Source organism: Symphalangus syndactylus, chromosome 16 (assembly GCF_028878055.3).
Source record: "Symphalangus syndactylus isolate Jambi chromosome 16, NHGRI_mSymSyn1-v2.1_pri, whole genome shotgun sequence".
Lineage (NCBI taxonomy): Eukaryota > Metazoa > Chordata > Mammalia > Primates > Hylobatidae > Symphalangus > Symphalangus syndactylus.
The window spans coordinates 25,654,985-25,674,441 of NC_072438.2; the positions used below are offsets into that span (position 1 = coordinate 25,654,985).

Here is a 19,457-nt window from a genome sequence, read left to right on the forward strand (position 1 = left end):
TTATAAAGTAGGTATGAAAGTCGTCTCTTTGGGGAGAGAATACTTGGAGAAATTGCAAGAGAAAAGAAAAAACCAAGAATTGACACTTGGAAACCCACAGGGTTGGTGATCAACTTTACATCATATGAGTACTTAACACAAACTGCTTCATGCACAAAATTATTTAAAATATTATATAAAATTACTTTCAGACTGCTTGTATAAGGTGTATATAAAACAAACGAATTTTCCGTTTAGCCTTGGGCCCCATCCACAAGATATCTTATTATGTACATGCACATATATTCCAAAATAAGATAAAAATCCAAAATCTGAAACGCTTCTGGTCCCAAGCATTTCAGATAAGGAATACTTAACCCATATAACAAATTTTTGTAAAAAATTGAATGGCAACAGAGGACACTAATTTTTTTTTTCTTTTTCTTTTTGCTTTATATACCTAATAATTAAGTTAGTCAAGTGACATTTTAGATAGTAGCATTTATGGAACTTCTGAATTTAAAAAGTGCACTTTTTAAAAAAATGACATTCTTTACAAAACGGAAAAAAGAAAAATCCAGCTTATATATACTGTAACAATTTTATTTCTTCACATCTATAATCTCACCTTATTAAAAAAGCTTTGAACAATCTCTTGGTTTTCACCTGACTGAGGCAATTTTCATACAGTTCCTCAAATATATCTGATACATCCCTGCCCTGAGTTTTGATATTTTGTATTTATATTTGATATTTCTTCTGACTTAAATGCCCCGACCTTAGATCTTCATATGGAGGACTTCCTCTCATTATTCAAGTCTCAGCCCAAACTCATTTCTTTATGGAGGTCTTCCTGACCCATCTTATCTAAAATAACCCTCCCAGTCACTTTTGATACCTTGCTTAGTGATTCTTTTGTAAAATTATGAGCATGCTGACAGGCATATTCGGAAAAAATAACAATTAACTTCCGGAAATGAAAAGTATAATGACAAATTAGAAATTCAAGACACAGGTTAAATCGTGATTAAAATAGCTTGAAAGAGAATTAGTAAATTGGGAAATATTTCTGAATAAACTAATCATGATATTACACAGAAACAAAGAGATGGAAAATGTGAAAAGGAAGACGTAGGGAGGATAAAATAAGAAGATCCAAAATATGTCTCAAGGGATTTTGACAGGAAATAAAAGTGAGAATAAAAATATATTTGAACAGATAATGGCTGAAAAATGTCCACAATTGATGAGATTTCTCCTTAGTTTTAGGAAACATATAACTCTTAAGTAGAATAAAGAAAGGAAATCTTCTTCCCCTGTCACCTCATCAAACTGCTTGTTACCCCTGCTGCCTTGTTGGATTGTGACCCGTGCTGCCTTATTGGATTGCTGGAATGTAGACAGAAATGTATTGTTCTTTTTTTTTTTTTTTTTTAAATGTAATTGCTACTTGATAAGGACAGAACATTACTCTAGTTTCATGTTTAACCTGAATTAAATATATTCTGTGGCTTATATGAAGAAAAAAAAAAAGAAATCTGCTTCCAATCACATCCAAGACAACCTGCAGAATACCATAAACAAAACAGGGAGAGAAAGAGCGAGAGACAGCCCAAAAGTAGAGTGTGTAAAGTTACCTATAAGGAAAAGACTATTAGTTGGCACTCACAACAATCATACCAAACAGATAATTACGTACCTAGAGAAAACATCTTTTAAGAACGAAAGTGAAAAAGAAAATGAAATAAAAAAAAAAAAAAAACAAAACCCTGAGAGTTTACTATCAATAAACCCTTATTTAAGGAATGTCTGATCCCAGAAGAACATGTGAAATATAAGAAGAAATGATAAGCAAAAGAGATGATAATCATGCATGTAATTCTCAACAAAAATTGATGATATAATGATGTCACCAGAAGGGAAACACAGCACTAAATATAGCTGTAAGTGTCAGGGCAGGTGACTCTAAATTTCTTATATTAACTATACCTTTAAAACCTTCTAAGGTAACTGCAAACTTAATAGCAGTACAGTATATAACTTCAAAATAAGCAAAGAAAGAAAAGTGAGGAAACCCAATCCAGAAGAAAATAAGGAGGAAAAAAAAGCATAACAAGACAAATAAACAGCAGATAAGATGGTTGAAACAAATAATTACAAGGGTAACAGATGCTACAAAACAATATAGGATATTATATAAAAATACAGTAAGAACCCCAAACTAAATACGAGTAAGAATAAGAATATCAATGTGTGTGTCTGTGTACATCCAATATGGGAGGTGTGGAGGAGGTTTTCCTAAGAAAGCAATGTTTAAAAGGAGACCTAGAAAAAAAATAAGTAATATGTATTTACAAAAAAAACTGGTTGGGGGTAGAAGGTAGCTTTTTTGTCAGTGTTCTGAGGTTCTGAGAGTGTATGACATATTTAAGAAAATGAGAAAAAGCCAATATGAAGACTAAAGAAAGAGAGACACAAGATGTGGCTGGATAGGTGGGCAGGAGCTGGTTCCTGGAGTTTAGGATTTTAGACGTTATCTAAAGGGCAATATGAAGCCATTAAAGGGTTTTCAGCAGGACAGCGTAGGCCTAGATGTGGAGTTTTAAAGTATCACCTGTTTCTTCTACCCCTGCAGTCAAGAGGAGATTAGATTAGAAGGGACACAGAACCATCTAGACATATGTTTTATTTTTCAGGTCGACTAAAATATGGCATCTTCCCAAGCATGGAATATAACATTTTCTTCCACATGTTTTTAGCCACAGAAAACAAAAGCTCGGCATAGAAAAACAAGATAGACAATTTCATTAGTGGACACAGAAATTTTTTTGAACTGAACTTTAAAAACTGTTTAGTGATTTCCAAACAGAATTACAAAACTTAATTTATAAACCACACAATTAAGCATACATAACATCATAAAACTATATGTGACTCTCTTACACATAGTAACACCTACCTTAATCACAGCCAAGAAAGCAGAACAGTGGTGGTGGCAGCAGCAACAAAGGATACTTAATGACTACTAAATATGCGGCTGAAATTCATATATTTTATTCAATATAGTCTCTCAAATAGTCACTTGAAGCCTACTTAGTATTAGTCCTATACTAGAAGTTATGGATTCCAAAGTTTACCCTACTGATAACATTTTGAAGTAATTAAAAAAAAATCTTACTTATCTCTTGCTAATTAAGAGAAAATAATCCTAAAATTTTCAAATCATTACATGGTGGTGCAATAGTTAATGTCCATTATCATGACACAATGTTCCACATGGCATTTTAAAAAGTACTAAAAAGTATATTTCAGAATATTTTCCAACCAAAATGTTTAAAATAGAAAATTTCACTGCAGAAACGCCCTAAATGCAATGGTCAAGTCTCAACTCTCATTTTAGTTATCAGTGGCATTTGAGGATGGTGAAGATTTTTAATTTAATAAATAAATCCAATATACCATGTACCATACCAAGCAGTAGAGACACAAAAGTGAAAAAAAAAACAAGTTTCCTGCTCCCAAAGGCAGATAAACATGCAAACAATTACAATGCACTGAGAGGTTTACTATAATGAAACTTCTACCAGAATACTCGTTGGATCTTATGGTAGAAAACTGCATTAACAAAGTTAATGAAGTATTCCATCTCTGCCCAATCTGATCTTGTTCTGTATAGGATTGCCTATGCTTCATAGTTGTTACAGTAATGACAAAGGTCTCTAAGTTGCAAATTTCTTCTTGTACATTGGAATTTAGGAGTTTTTACTCTGGCCCTAGATTAAAACTGATATTTAAAAAATACATACTTGACACACTAATGTTATTTATATCTGTTTCTTAACTCAATGTACTAGGACAAAAAAGAATACTTACTGGGTATGGGCAATGCATGCCTCACCTTTCTACGAGTTTCTGAGGCTTGGAGTATTTATACAAATCTAAATAATTTAAAATGCACAAAGAAATATCCCCAAATATTTGAAATGCCTGGATAGAAAGTACAATGGAGAGGAAAATAGGCATGTTTTCCTCAGGGTAACCATATTTTAAGTGAGTGTAGAGTTTGTGAAAGAGAAGGCAATGACAACGAGGAAGACGGAAACTGACTTACGAAGAACAATTAAGGAAGTTGAAAAGATTTGTACAGTAAACAGACATTTGAAGAAACCTAATAGTTTCAACAAACATTTACAGCATTACTATGTCAAAGGACTAGAGTTTCTCATACTGTTGCAGAAAGAAAAACAAAACAAGACGGAAGAAAACCCTAAAGGTTATCATGGAAAAGGGAAGTCTTGGAGACACAGTAATTTTTACAAGTATTTACAGTAAAGTAAAACACTGTTGCAGATGAAAAAATATAAAACAATGAGTATATTCTTCATAGATATGAGCTTAACTATTAGAGTTGTCAAAGATTTTCAGTAAATACTTATTCACTCAGAGGCTGAATTACCATCTCTTATAATATAGAATAAAAGAATCCTATATAGGGAAGGAGGCTAGGCAAGATATTCTTATCTTTTTCTTTGCTTATTTGCCTATTCCAATATCTTCTTCTGAGACTTGTCTTTGCCTATTTTTCTTATCAGTTGTCTGTCTCACTGGCTGTAGTTTTGTTAGTTGAATGCTTGCTAGATATATCAGTTACAGATGAGGCTTGACATTTCATTTTCTTCAGTGACTTTATACTTAAGTTTTAGATTTGAGTATAGTCAAATATACAAAATTGTTGTATGGACTGTGATTCTTGCATTTTAAGAACTTCTTCTCTATTTTGAATTAAGATATTATCCTATAATTTCCTCTCTTTTAGTTTTGCTTTTCACATTTAGCTTTTAAAAAAACCCAACTAGAACTACTTTTATGAGTGGTGTAAGGGAGGGATCCGCCCCTTATCCCCCTTTTGGGTAATCAATTGCCCTGGAACTATTTATGAATACGGTATCTTTCCCCGTGATTTATAATGACATTTCTGTCTTGCACTAAGATTCCACTAATGTTTGGGAGCTTCTAGGCTTACTGATCTGTCCTACTTATTTTCACCCTGGCCAATAGCACCCTGGTTTAATTACTGCACTTAATAAGTGCTGCTAATTTAGCAAGACTTTATTTACCACCTTGACTTGGTTATTCTTGGCTCTTTAAGTCTTGCTTGTAAATTTTAGGATCAGCAAGCCACATTTAACAATAAATCCTGTCAGAATTCTGCCTGGAATGACACTGAATCTGTAAGCATCAGTTCTCACATTCATTTAAAGTATAATCATTCATTTTGCTGGTCTTCTTTTACTTCCTTTAACATATTTTTATAATATTCTCCATAAGACCTGATATAGTTTATCCATTTCATTCTTAGGCATTTCACTGTTTTTCCTGTTGTTGCAGCTATTGCAAATGTAACTTTTTTAAAACTAGATTTTCTAATTGGGTGGCTGAGTAAGGAACTCTCATCAAATGTTTAAAACTGACGATAGTGTGCATTTCTTGTATTATCTTTTATTTTAAATCTTTAGGTTATAATGTCTTTGGTAGTGGAAGCGCCCATCTATTATTCTTTGTTTGATAAGCCCTTTTTATCATAAATATGTCAGCTTTTGTAGAATAATTTTTTTATATCTATTAGGATATAATTTTTAATTTAGAAAATGAAGAAAATTTTTCAAATGCTTAGTCATCCATGCCTCCTTAGTCATTATTATGTTCTTATACCTCACTACTGCAGATATTTATTAAGGATTTTTGCATCTAGGTAAGTTGAAATATTTCTTTCTGTTGCTATCTTTGTCTGGTTTTGGTATCAAGATTATAGCAACATTTCTTTTTTTTTTCTACTCTTTGAAACAGAGTAGAAAAAAAGGAAAGCACAAAATAGGAATTATCTGTTGCTTTAAGAGTGTATAAAGTTACCTATAAAACCATTTGGCATGGAGAATTTCATAAACTTATGGTTTATACTATCCATAAATGTATCTACATCATTTATGGATAGATATCTATTGGATTTATGGATTGTCATCTAATTTGAATAAAGTAACTCACCAAATAAAAAACTGGCTTAAATGAGTATTGTTAAAAAATTACACAGTGAGAATAATATGAAAAATGTAAGCACTAGCAAATAGCAACATAAAGGCATAATTGACACTGCTACCACTAGTATGAGCTCTTCATTGACTATACTATGAAGTAAAAACAGCGAAATCAGGCCAAAAACAGGTTAAATTCTTAAGGAAGCTATGTGACATATGGGTTTACACTGTCTATCATTGTTAATGAAACTCTTCTGAAGTATATTATCATTCAATAAGATACTGGCAGTGAAGTCATCATGATTAGCAAGACATTTAAAAATTGTTTATAACATCTTTAATTAAATCTTAAAATATTTATAGAAAGATTAGTACACATATGTGTTAGTGGGTACATATACACACATCCATATGTACACACAAATGCATCAAAGGGTATGTGCTTCATTTTTCCTTGTTTGGTGTGCAAATAGACAAATTTTAAGAAACTGCCAATCCATACCATGGCAGAATGGTTTCATAAAATAAAATCTGATCTTGTTACTCTCAGTCTGGTAGCTTTCTATGACCCCAAGAAAAGTCAAAATTTGGTCCCTACCTACTTCTTTAGCTTCATCTACCATCACTCTTTCCCGTGCCCTCTACACCTCAAACCACATTAAACTAAATAATTTCTATCCTCAAGAAGACTAGAATCACATATGACAAGAAGTCATCCAAAAACTTAAAAATATCAAGAAGACCGGTTATAGATTTATATCCATTATCACTACTCTTTCCAACCTCAGGATTTTCACATATTTTTGCACTCTGTTTAGACTATTACAATAATTTAAATAATTACATGACTTGTGTTCTACATATACATGATCTGTCTTGCCACTTAACTTCATAGAATCAAAGATCTAAGGACTGGAAATTTACTTTTAAAATGCTTTTTTTTTTTTTTTTTGAGACGGAGTCTTGCTCCGTCGCCAGGCTGGAGTGCAGTGTCACACAGGCTGAAGTGCAGTGGCGCGATCTTGGCTCACTGCCACCTCTGCCTCCTGGGTTCAAGCGATTCTCCTGCCTCAGCCTCCCGAATAGCTGGGACTACAGGCATGCGCCACCACACTCAGCTAATTTTTGTATTTTTAGTAGAGATGGGGTTTCACCATGTTGGCCAGGATGTCGATCTCTTGACCTCGTGATCCACCCACCTCGGCCTCCCAAAGTGCTGGGATTACAGGTGTGAGCCACCATGCCCAGCCAAAATGCCATCTATTCTAACCACTCATCTGATGCTTTTCAATACCTCCAATGACGAGGCAATCAGGGAATCATTCCTTCTTTCCTTAACAATTTCCTTATAAATATTCTTTCTTATCTAGACCTGAAATCTGTTTCCCTCTAACCTCTAGCTAGTGATCCTAACTCAACTCATTGGACCATTCATAGAAAACTCAGTCCTATGTTACTGTAACAGCCATACAAGTATTTATAGATCACTATCATGTTACTTCTAAGGCTTCTTCTGTGGTGATAACGAATGGGAGGTAGAGAGTACGGTGAGAATAGTATTTGAGAATCTTTCATGAGTTTGTTACTAAATATTTAATTCTCACATTGTTCCAATGGGTCCATTATTATTATGGCCAAATTACAATTGAAGAAATTAAAAGTCTGACAGGTAACATTACTTATTCAAGTAACTTAAGTAAGTAGCAGAGCTGGGATTTCAACCACTAGTCTGTCACATACCAAAGCCTATGTTCTTGTCTCTTCAGAAATCCCCAAAAGGAGAGGAGATATAAGGGAATATAAGGCATGGAAAAGCAAATAAAAAAATTCTAAAAATCCTCTATTTTCTGAGTTCCAAAATTCTATGTACTGATATTTTTTTCCTTAAGCCTTCACAAGTGTCCAACCCTTTGATTGAGAGGATTTTTTTTTACTTATCTGTGGTGGCAGATATTATAAAAATAACACGAGGAACCCCCGCACTGGCTTTTTAAAGCTCATCAGCTATAATCAGTGTTAGTGTATTTTATGCGTGGCCCAACACAATTCTTCTTCTTCCAATGTAGCCCAGGGAAGCCAAAAGGTTGGACACCCATGCGATATCATACTTATCTTTTGACATTTCTTTCTCTGTCTTATAAGCTATTATCTTAAAATTTGTCAGATATTGTCACATAAATACTTGCAACCTAGTATTAGGGAACAAAAAAGAAAAATTATTCCCATTGTTTCAGCCCCTCTAAATTTTAATCTGATTTACACACTGAAAAGACTATCTTCAAACACTAACTAGTATATTCTTCTTCTTTTTTTTAAGAGATAGAGTTTCACTCTTGTTGCCTAGGCTGGAGTGCAATGGTATGATCTCGGCTCACTGCAACCTCTGCCTCCTGGATTCAAGCAACTCTCCCACCTCAGCCTCTCGAGTAGCTGGTATTACGGGCATGTGCCACAAGGCCCGGCTAATTTTGTATTTTTAGTAGAGACGGGGTTTCTCCATGTTGGTCAGGCTGGTCTTGAACTCCCGACCTCAGGTGATCCACCCGCCTCGGCCTCCCAAAGTGCTGGGATTACAGGTGTGAGCCAGCGTGCCTGGCCTAACTGGTATATTCTTCTTAAGAGCCCCAAACTAACATCACTGCCTTCTAGAATCAAATTTAATGATGACTTTTTTCTTATGGCTTCAAAGACTGACAATACTATTCCTAGTCCATGTTAACAAAAGCTACCTAAATTGTCCTTTGTTCTGATAAACACTTAAGTCCTTTGCACACACTTAAAAGGCTCTTCTTCTTGCCTTTCCTCTGTGAAGTTATGGTTCTCTTTTAATTAAACTCTGTAAGTCCAACATGGTCTTCATCATTCAGGTTCCTTATGACAAATGTTTCTCCATACAGTTAGTTACATGATAACATTATATTTGTCACAGATATTCCATTTCCTCTGTTCCCAGTTACATTATAAACAACTGGAAGATAAATAATCTATTTTTTTCTCACTTAAATACAAAAAAAAACCGAACAAGTGCTTACTGTTTTCAGCTGTCCACTATAAAAATAATTATTTCTTATAAACATCTCTTTATTTATATCCTTTATTTATTTATATGCTTTATTTTTAAGCTGTTTATTAGGATACACTTTACTGCTAAAGGAGTTGAGAGCAACTCAGATTTTCTCTTTTATAAACAAAGATGCAAATACAAAAGCTGTAAATAGGTACTTCTCTCCAGTACATATTACATAAGCAAATTAAAAGTCATATTATATCCAAAATAAATTTCCCTATGAATATAAAAAGTTATAAATATACATTTAACGATATAAAACACCAAATTATACATTACATGCACACAAAAAATCTTACCTTGCTGAGTATTTTGTTCTTGCATTCGATTCACAGTGAGGTCTAAGGGGCCTTCCTGCTCTTCCTGAAGGGAGTTTTCTGCTTGATTCATTTGGATACTTTTACATACTATACTTGGTCCAATTGAACCATTTCTATTCTCTTGAGTTTTACCACTTTTTGAAATGTACTCAATCGCAAATTGACGTATCATCTTTTTCATTAATTCCTGAGCAACTAGGGGAATGTTAGGATCACAGTTCTGAGGAAGATCTAGGGAAGAAATAAATATAATAATCATTTTAAAAAGAGAAATGCAAATCACCAACATTTAAATTTATTTTTATTACAAATTAATGACTTCAGAAGTCTTTTAGCATCAGTCCATAACTGCCAATGTTTTCTGGGAATTAGCAATAAAAGCTTTGTAGATTTAATTAGCTTTATAATAATATATCAACCAAAAATGTGGCATATTTAATTATTTCTTACAATTAAACATTCTCTGGTACCAAACTAAAATACAGATAAAGAATTAGACATAGAAGCAGAACAACTTATTCTCAAGTTTTAATATTCATTCAGATGTATTTTACTAGATATTAAAACACTCAGTATGTGAGCATAAATTGTATAAGTAACCAATTTTTATCCTAATATACAATATACATGCATTAACTAGGAAAACATCTAAATTCTTATAATTCTGTATCCATTAATTCAATTCTATAAAATGTGCATTTCATATATATCCTCAATTTCAACATCAAGGATTTTCTTTCCTCGATTTTTTTATATAGAAAAATTTTGATCATAAATAAAAAATGAAAGAATAGTACAATGACACAGCTTCCACTAATATTCAAGAACTGTTACTAGTCTGCCAAATTAGCTTTCTTTTTACTTTATTTTTATTTGTAGAACCACTGAAACTGCAGAATAATGACAATGTGCTTCTAAATATTTCAGCATGGATACCCTAAGATACTTCTGTAAAATGAGAATATCACTGAGAGTTTTAACCAAAACATTTTGATCAAGTACAACTATAATAAAGTTCAACAGTAATAATACAACTCTGTCTGAAACTTATATAGTTGGTAAAACAACTGAATGATTTTATAGTAAGTGTGGGATAAGAACAGATCAGTTATATACACAGTGTACAATAGTGATAAAGAGATTTAGTAGGGGGGGTGGTGGCTTTTATACACACATTTCTGGTCTGGCTCCATTCCCTTTATTTACTCTGCCCCTTTAGGTGTAAGGTGATTGGTAAATTGGACAGGATGACTAGAGAAACTTGTTTTTTGAGTAGGGATATACTTTTTCCTCTTAGAAATGGGCCTACTTGTAGAGATACTAGTTCTCTACTCCTTAAATGTCTAAACCCTTACTCAGGTAGATCAGTGTTATGTGAATAGGCCTTCTCTGATCCATGGCTGTCAGAGACTGAAGTGGTAAGTCTCTCTAGTTTTGTGTTTCAGTGTTAGTTAAAATACTTGTCAAAAAGACTTAAAGAGAAGTCTTCCAACCAGCATCTATCATTAATTGGTTCATGGCTCTAAAATACAAGAAAGTTTCAAAATATACTACATTTGGAGGTGAGGAGAGGCAACAAACCCACTCTCACCACAACTATTGTCACAATTGGTAGCAAAACATGAATTAAGCTGATATAAGCTGGTCCTGCATAACTGTCAATACATTTGATCACAGGGGGCTATCTCAGACTTGTTGGAGATATTACAAAACATTGTATTACCTGTTTCAAAACAAATAATTTTGAATTCTGAAAAACATCTGAGAGAGGGAAATATGGGCCTATAAGAAAAATACAATTTTAGCCTTCACTTCCATTGTTTGTTTAGAACCTGATAGGAAAGAGGGACACTATTCGTTTTGGGGCAGTGGCGTAAAAGACCTAGCTATAGTTTGGGATCTTAGCCATCTTTATGAACTTAGGCTAGTTACATATTCTCTCCATGCCTCACTTTCCACATTCATTAAGACAGAAATAATAATAGAACCTGGGACATTATTTATGAGGCTTGCTCACTGGATGCTGTAAGGATTATATGAGATTGTAGATAAAATACTTAACTCTGTACTTGGCATATTAATAGTCCAGTAAATGTTAGCTGTTAGTAGAAATAATATGACAAAAAAAAAAGATGCAGGCTGAGCACTTATATTTTATTTAAATCACCAAATGGAAAATAAGCAAAAGTATGAGGGGTCTTCAAAGTTCATGGAAAATGCCTATTATAAAAAAGCCTATGCATAGATTTCAAAAATTTTTTGCACCAAAATAAACTACTAACTTGTTATAACATGTGTAAACGGCATCTAGTTTGAGGCACTAAGAAGGATAAGACATCAGTTTGAAAACATCCAGTATCAGAGCAACACGAGTTCTGCTAAAATTGAAGCAAGAACAAATATTAACTATACGGTAAAGCTTGGGGGGAAGAATGGTAAAATCACTGGTAATTTTGAAAAAGCTTATGAGGATAATGGCCTAAAGAAATCAGCAGTTTAAAAATGGATGACTTGGTCGTTGGCAAAGTCTGAGTCCGGTCCTCTCACTCTCCTCCCTGGACGGCATGAGCTGCACCACTTGCTCCACCTCCTCCACCAGCTACTGGTTCCTGGACTCCGTCCAAGTGCCCAGCTACGGTGTTTGGCTGGTCAGTAGCGTGGCTGGCGTCTATGCAGGTGCCGGGAGCTCTGGTTCCCTGAAATCCGTGTCCTGCTCCACCAGCTTCCAGGGCGGCTTGAGGTCCAGGGACCTGGCCATGGGGATGGCCGGGGGTCTGGCAGGAAAGGGAGGCATCCAGAATGAGGAGGAGACCATGCAAAGTCTGAATGGCCAGATCATGCAAAGCCTGAATGATCACTTGGCCTCCTACCTGGACAGAGTGAGGAGCCTGGAGACCAAGAACTAGAAGCTGGAGACCAAAATCTGGGGGCACCTGGAGAAGAAGGGACCCCAAGTCAGAGACTGGAGCCATTACTTCAAGACCATCAAGGATGTGAGGGCTCAGATTTTCGCAAATACTGTGGACAATGCCCGCATCATTCTGCAGATCGACAATGCCCGTCTTGCTGCTGATGACTTCAGAGTCAAGTATGAGACAAAGCTGGCCGTGCGCCAGTCTGTGGAGAGCAACATTATGGGCTCCTGCAAGGTCACTGATGAAACCAATGTCACTTGGCTGCAGCTGGAGACACAGATCGAGGCTCTCAAAGAGGAGCTTCTCTTCATGAAGAACCATGAAGAGGAAGTAAAAGGCCTACAAGCCCAGATTGCCAGCTCTAGGGTGACTGAGGAGGTAGATGCCACCAAATCTCAGGACCTTGCCAAGATCATGGCAGACATCTGGGCCCAATACGACGAGCTGGCTCAGAAGAATCGACAGGAGCTAGACAGGTTACTGGTCTCAGCAGATTGAGGAGAGCACCACAGTGATCACCACACAGTCTGCTGGAGTTGGAGCTGCTGAGATGGTGCTCATGGAGCTGAGACTTACAGTCCAGTCCTTGGAGATCGACCTGGACTCCATGAGAAATCTGAAGGCCAGCTTGGAGAATGGCCTGAGGGAGGTGGAGGCCTACTACGCCCTGCAGATGGAGTACCTCAATGGCATCTTCCTGCACCTGGAGTTGGAGCTGGCACAGACCCAGGCAGAGGGGCAGCACCAGGCCCAGGAGTATGACGTCCTGCCGAACATCAAGGTCAAGCTGGAGGCTAAGATCGTCATCTATCAATGCCTGCTGGAAGATGGCGAGGACTTCAATCTTGGTGATGTCCTGGACAGCAGCAATTCCATGAAACCATCCAAAAGACCACCAGCCACCGGATAGTGGATGGCAAAGTGGTGCCTGAGACCTATGACACCAAAGTTCTAAAACATTAAGCCAGCAGAAGCAGGGTCCCCTCTGGGGAGGAGGAGGCCAATAAAAAGTTCAGGGGTCAAAAAAATGGACAACTCATTTTAAAGGATGAGATGATGTTAATAAAGCCCACAGTGACAGAACATCCGCATCAATTTGTGAGGACAAAAATCCATTTTGTTTGCATCCCAGTTGAAGAGAACTGGTGATTAACAACAGGAATGATAGTCAACACCATAGACATCTTGACGGACGTTAGCTTACACAATTCTGCCTCAAAAATTAAAGCTGACATTTCCACTCAATGGGTGCCAAGACCATTGTGACCAGATCAGTTGCAGACAACAGCAGAGCTTTCAATGAAAAATTTAAACCAGTGGGTTCAAGATTCAGAGCATATCTTCAAAGAATTGTAAAAGGTGATGAAACATGGCTTTACCAATATAATCCTGAAGATAAAACACAATTAAAGCAATGGCTACCAAGAGGTGGAAGTGGCCCAGTCAAAGCCAAAGCAGACTGGTTAAGAGCAAAGGTTATGGCAACAGTTTTTTGGAATGTTCAAGGCATTTTGCTTGTTGACTTTCTGGCGGCCCAAAGAAATAACACCTGTTTATTAAAAGAGTGTTCTGAGAAAGGCAGCCAAAACTTGAGCAGAAAAATGCCCAGGAAAACTTCACCAGGGAGTCCTCCACAATAATGCTCTTGCTCATTCCCTTCATCAAACAAGGGCAATTTGGCAAGAGTTATGATGAGAAATCATCAGGCATCCACCTTACAGTCCTCATTTGATGCCTTCTAATTTTTTTGTTTCCTAATCTTAAAAAAACTTTAAAGGTCATCCATTTTTCTTCAGTTAATAATGTAAAAAAAAATTGCATTGACATGGTTAAATTCCCAGTTCTTTCCAGTATGGACTAAATGGCTGGTATCCTTGCTTACAAAAGTGTCTTGAATTGGATGGAGCTTATGTTGAGAAATAAACTTTGTATTTTTTATTTCTATCTTTGAATTCCATTTTTCCATGAACTTTTTAAAGTCCCCTCATATTTGTTAACTTCATAACTGGAAAAATATAAAAGACATACTTTATAAACCCATGTGATACTTTTTTGGTCCAAACTAGATTATATTAGCACATGTAACCTAACTAAAGTGCATTATCAAAACAAGAAATACCCATGTTGCACATAGGATTTCAAAGATATACCATTGCTTGATGATTATCTTTAGAAATCTTTGAAGGCTTCTATGAACATTCTTCTTCACCTTTTTTCAAATCTAATCTTGCTTTGTATTATGTATTTAAAGGAGATACCAGCTTTACTTTTAGGTATTTTAGTTAACTGTCCTGAATTGTATTACTAACATCATCACTTTATCAATTCAATATGATTATATCTGCCATAAAGGACAGACATTATTAGACCCATATCACAGACTAGGGCTATACTTTAGGATTGAATTTAGAGCAAAGTTTAAAGCACAATACATAGTGCTACTCTGTTTTACCCACCCACTCACTTTTTGTCCCTTTATACTATATTGTGGAATAAATCCATGTGTGAGACCAAAGGACCTGGCAAAAGAGAGGGAGAAAAACAGACAGACAAAGAGAATGCTTCTCAGCTGCTGACTGGTTAGTCAGCCTCCTAAATCACTTGCACAAGTTGTCATAACTACAAAAAAGCAAATAACTGAAGATCTAGACGTAGGTTAGGAATTGTAAACTCAAATTTTTACAAGGATCAGGCTAGTAGTAAATATTTGCCTAGAAGAATGTTGCCACCCGGAAATAGGGTTTACTGCCCCCATCAGACAAGAACAATTATTTTTTGCCTTATTTCTTCACTTTCCAAAGTTAACTAATTTAAAAAGACCTGTGTGGCTGCTGCTTCAAGATGGTTCTCAATAATTCCTGCCTCCTGATATAACACTGCTGGGTAATACCCTCTTAGCCTCCATGTTGTATCATGGGTGGTCTGTATAACCAATAGCGTACTGTCAAAGTATTTGTCACTTTGCAGATTATGTTATAAATGAATGAAGTTTTCATACTGGACACTGATGAACATTGATGCTCTTGGTTGTTTTCTCTTTTGCCCCCCTTCTCCCCTCCTTTTATTTTCTCTTTCTCCCCTTCCCTTTCCCTCCTCCTCTATCTCCTTCTCCCCTTCATTTGTCTATCCCTTCATCTCTCTCTCTCTCTCATCACCCACTCTAGAGAAAGCCATAACTATGAGCAGTCCCATGAGGTGGCTCACACGTGAAGAAAGATGGAAGCCTCCAGCAAGCAGCCAAATGTGTGGACTTGTAAGACATTCTACAGCAATCAAATCTCCTATGACCACAACCCAGCTCACTCCTTGATTGCAGCCTCATGAACAAGTGAGCCAAAACCAACTAGCTGAGCAATTCTCAGGTTCCTGACCCCAGAGAAAATATGAAATAATAAATGTCTGTTGTTTGAAACTGAATTTTGAAAGTAATTTGTTATAGAGTCATAAATAATATAGATTTTGGTGCATATTAGTGGGATGCTGCTGTAATAAAAAACTGAAAAGGTAGATGTCACTTTTGAACCAGGAAGTGGCCTTTGGGAATAGTATTAGTGAAAGGCTGAAGTAACTTCAATAAGCTGTTAATAGTCACAGCCTTTAAGAAGGCTGCAGAGTAAGAACTTCTAGAAAAATGAGGTAAATATTACTGGAATTATGTAATGGGAGAAAGTTTTAAAACACTGTTATCTTCAGTAACTTGGGAAGTAGAAAATGTGCCCAATAAATTGGATGATCTAGGGAAATATCTAAGCAAAGTGTGAAGGGTGGCCCCTGGTTTCTTCTTGCTAATTAAGGTAAAGTGCAAAAAGAAAGAGATAAACTCAAGGAAGAACTGTGATATGGTTTAGATGTTTGTCCCCTCTAAATCTCATGTTAAAATGTGATTCTGAATGTTGAAGTTGGGGTCTGATGGGAGGTGGTCGGATCATGGTGAAACCAACCCAACTGCCCCCACAGACTGTTCTTTTTGATAAACATAGAAATTGCCCCTTCTGGTCTTAAAAAGCTTGAAACTTGTATTTGTTTTATCTGAGTTCCTTCCTCAGAAAAGAACCTTCAGGCCTCTCAAAGACAGTATCAGAGAACTGAAACTCACCAGATGATGGCACCACATCATGGATCCCTCATTCACCATGATTGCGTCCTTGCCTTTTCCCTAATTCTTGTTTTCTTACACACTGTTACATTTCTCCCCTGCTACATAAACTCTTAGTTTTAGTCAGGCAGATGGATTTGAGACTGAGCGCTCATCTCCTGGGTTGCAGCAACTGATTAAAGCCTTCCTTGGCAATAACTGTTGTTTCAGTGATTGGCTTTCTGTGAAGCAAGCATCAAGACCTACATCAAACCACTGGTGTTTTGGTAATAATGGGGCAGATCCCTCATGAATGACTTAGCTCCATCCCCTTGGTGATAAGTGAGTTATCCCTCAGTCCACGTGAGATCCGGTTGTTTAAAAGTCTGGAACCTCCTCTGTCTTTTTCTTTTGCCATGTGATGTGCTGGCTTCTGCTTTGCTTTCTGCCATGATTGTAAGCTTCCTAAGGTCCTTACCAGAGCTGAGCAGATATTGGTGTCTTGCTTGCACAGACTCACAGACTGCAAAAGCATGAGCCAATTAAATGTCTTCTTTTTTTTTTTTTTTTTTTTTTTTTTTGAGAGTATCCCTCTGTCACCCAGGCTGGAGTGCAGTGGTATGATCATGGCTCACTGCAACCTCCACCTCCTGGGCTCAAGCAATTCTCATGTCTCTGCCTCCCGAGTAGCTGGGATTACAGGCATGCGCCACCAAGCTCAGCTAAGTTTTGTATTTTTAGTAGCGGCTGGGTTTTGCCATGTTGGCCAGGCCAGTCTGAAACTCCTGGCCTCAAGTGCTCTGCCTGCCTTGGCCTCACAAAGTACTGGCGTGAGCCACCGTGCCTGGCCAAACCTCTTTTCTTTATAGATTACTCAGCCTCAGGCGTTTCTTTTTTCTTTTCTTTTTTCCAGACAGAGTCTCACTCTGTCACCCAGGCTGGGGTGCAATGACAATCTCGGCTCATTGCAACCTCTGCCTCTTGGGTTCAAACGATTCTCCTGCCTCAGCCTCCTGAGTAGCTGGGATTACAGACATGTGCTACTGCGCCCAGCTAACTTTTGTATTTTTAGCAGAGATGGGGTTTCACCACATTGGCCAGGCTGAGTTTTTTTTTTTTTTTTTTTTGAGAAGGAGTCTCACTCTGTTGCCCAGGCTAGAGTACAATGGCACGATCTTGGCTCACTGCAACCTCTGCCTCCTGGGTTCAAGTGATTGTCCTGCCTCAGCCTCCTGAATAGCTGGGATCACAGGCGCCTGCCACCACCCCCGGCTAAGTTTTGTATTTTTAGGAGAGATGGGGTTTTGCCATGTTGGCCAGGCTGATCTTGAACTCTTGACCTCAGGTGATCTGCCCGCCTTGGCCTCCCAAAGTGCTGGGATTACAGGCATGAGCCACTGCACCGGCTGAGATATTTCTTTATGGCAATGCAAGAGCAGCTTAATACAGACTGTTAAACAAAGAGACAGCAGGTTTTGATTGTTTTGAAAATTCTCAGTCTATACAGAAAGCAAATGATGCCAAAATTAAGAAATTATTATTGAGCAAAGACTAAATCAGGAAAACAGCTAGGAAAATATACTTCAGAAAGGTGACTGGTTGTCTTCCAGTTTTGACACTTAATGTTGTGGGTCTCTTGCGGGTTGTTGTCACTGTTTTGCAGGGTGGGAGGGGGAATGTAACTTCATTAAACAAAAGAACTCTGGGAATTAACCAAAAGCTTATAGCCATCAAGGAATGTCTATTCAAGAAAATCAGCTGAATCTCAAAATCAACTGAATCTCAGTAAGTACAGCAAGCTATCATGACATTTTAAATTGCACTATTCTTCCTTTGCGCTGAAGCTACAAGGTAACAAAAACAAAACAAAACAAAAAATCACTGAAACAAACAATTGCACTATTCTCATCCTTCCTCTTCAAGACACACGGAGCCCCCATGGCAAACACTGAGAGTCTTATGATTGTAGACATATGAGGAAAACTCTGTTCAATCATTAGTTGATCACTAAGCTAACTAGGTGAAGATGTCAGTGGGCACAGAATACAAAGAATACTATCTTCACAGAATTAGTTTAGAAAAGTCACTAAACAAAGAATAACAACGACACAGCAACAACAAACCTTGGGGTGGAGGATAATCTGATTTCCAGTTGTCACACTGTATTATTTTAAATATTTAGTTTTTAAACAAAACATTATGGGACATGCAAAGACATAAAAACGTACCACACATGAGGGAAAAAGTCCACGGAAAATGTCTCTGAGAGAGCCCAGATATTGAACTTACTAGACAAAAAAAACTTTAAATCAGACATTTAAAATATGTTCAAAGAATGAAAGGAAACCATGCACAAACAACTGAAGTATGAGGAGAATATTTCACTAAATAGGCAATTATATAATTATAATGAACTGGACAGAAATTGTGACGTTGAAAAGTATACAAATTAAAATGAAAAATTCACTAGATATACACTGGTAGATCTGACCTGGCAGAAAAAAGAACCAATCAACTTGAACATAGACAGATTGAGATCATTCAGTCTAAGGACAAAGATGGGGAGGGTAGGTAAGCAAGTAGGTGAACAGAGCCTCAGAGACCTGTGGGACACCAATCAAATGTATCAAGATTTGCAAAAGGTATTCCCAAAAAGAAAGGAGAGAAAAGCAGAAAAAACATTTGAAAAAAATGGCAATGCCCCCAATTTGAAGAAAACATTTATTTACACATCTAAGAAACTCAACAAATGCCAAGCAGAATAAACTCAGAGATCACATTTAGATGCATCCTAATCAAACCAAAGACAAAGAATAAATTTTGAAAGCAGCAAGAAAAAAAAGTAAAATAAAATCATCACAAGTAAGGGACTAAACAAACCTTTAGCTAGACAGACCAAGACAATAACTAAAGAAGGCCTGGGTTATTTTCTAAAACCAGAAATGAAAGAAGATATATCACTATTGATCTTAAAAAAAACACAAAAGATTATCAGAAAATACTATAAAAAACAGTACACCAATAAATTAGATAACCTAGATGAAATGGCCAAATTCCTAGAAGGACACA

At 36.6% G+C, this 19,457-nt stretch overlaps 1 protein-coding gene and 1 pseudogene across 22 annotated transcripts in view; one reads left to right on the forward strand and one right to left on the reverse strand.

The window, feature by feature from the left end:
* The window catches only part of LCORL (ligand dependent nuclear receptor corepressor like), a 186,734-nt gene that overhangs the window by 57,090 nt on the left and 110,187 nt on the right, over positions 1–19,457 (reverse strand). For 21 of the 22 annotated variants that reach the window (XR_010116184.1, XM_055246387.2, XM_055246391.2 and 18 more), the window contains one exon: positions 9,378–9,629. Coding sequence is in view for 21 of the 22 variants with exons in the window: in XM_055246387.2 (XP_055102362.1) it covers positions 9,378–9,629 (252 nt within the window). In the remaining variant the exon portion in view is untranslated. Of the gene's footprint in view, positions 1–9,377; positions 9,630–11,985; positions 14,319–19,457 lie in introns of those variants that run through there. The other variant, XM_063619431.1, reaches the window with a different exon arrangement.
* LOC129464919 (keratin, type I cytoskeletal 18-like) lies at positions 9,636–13,276 on the forward strand (annotated as a pseudogene).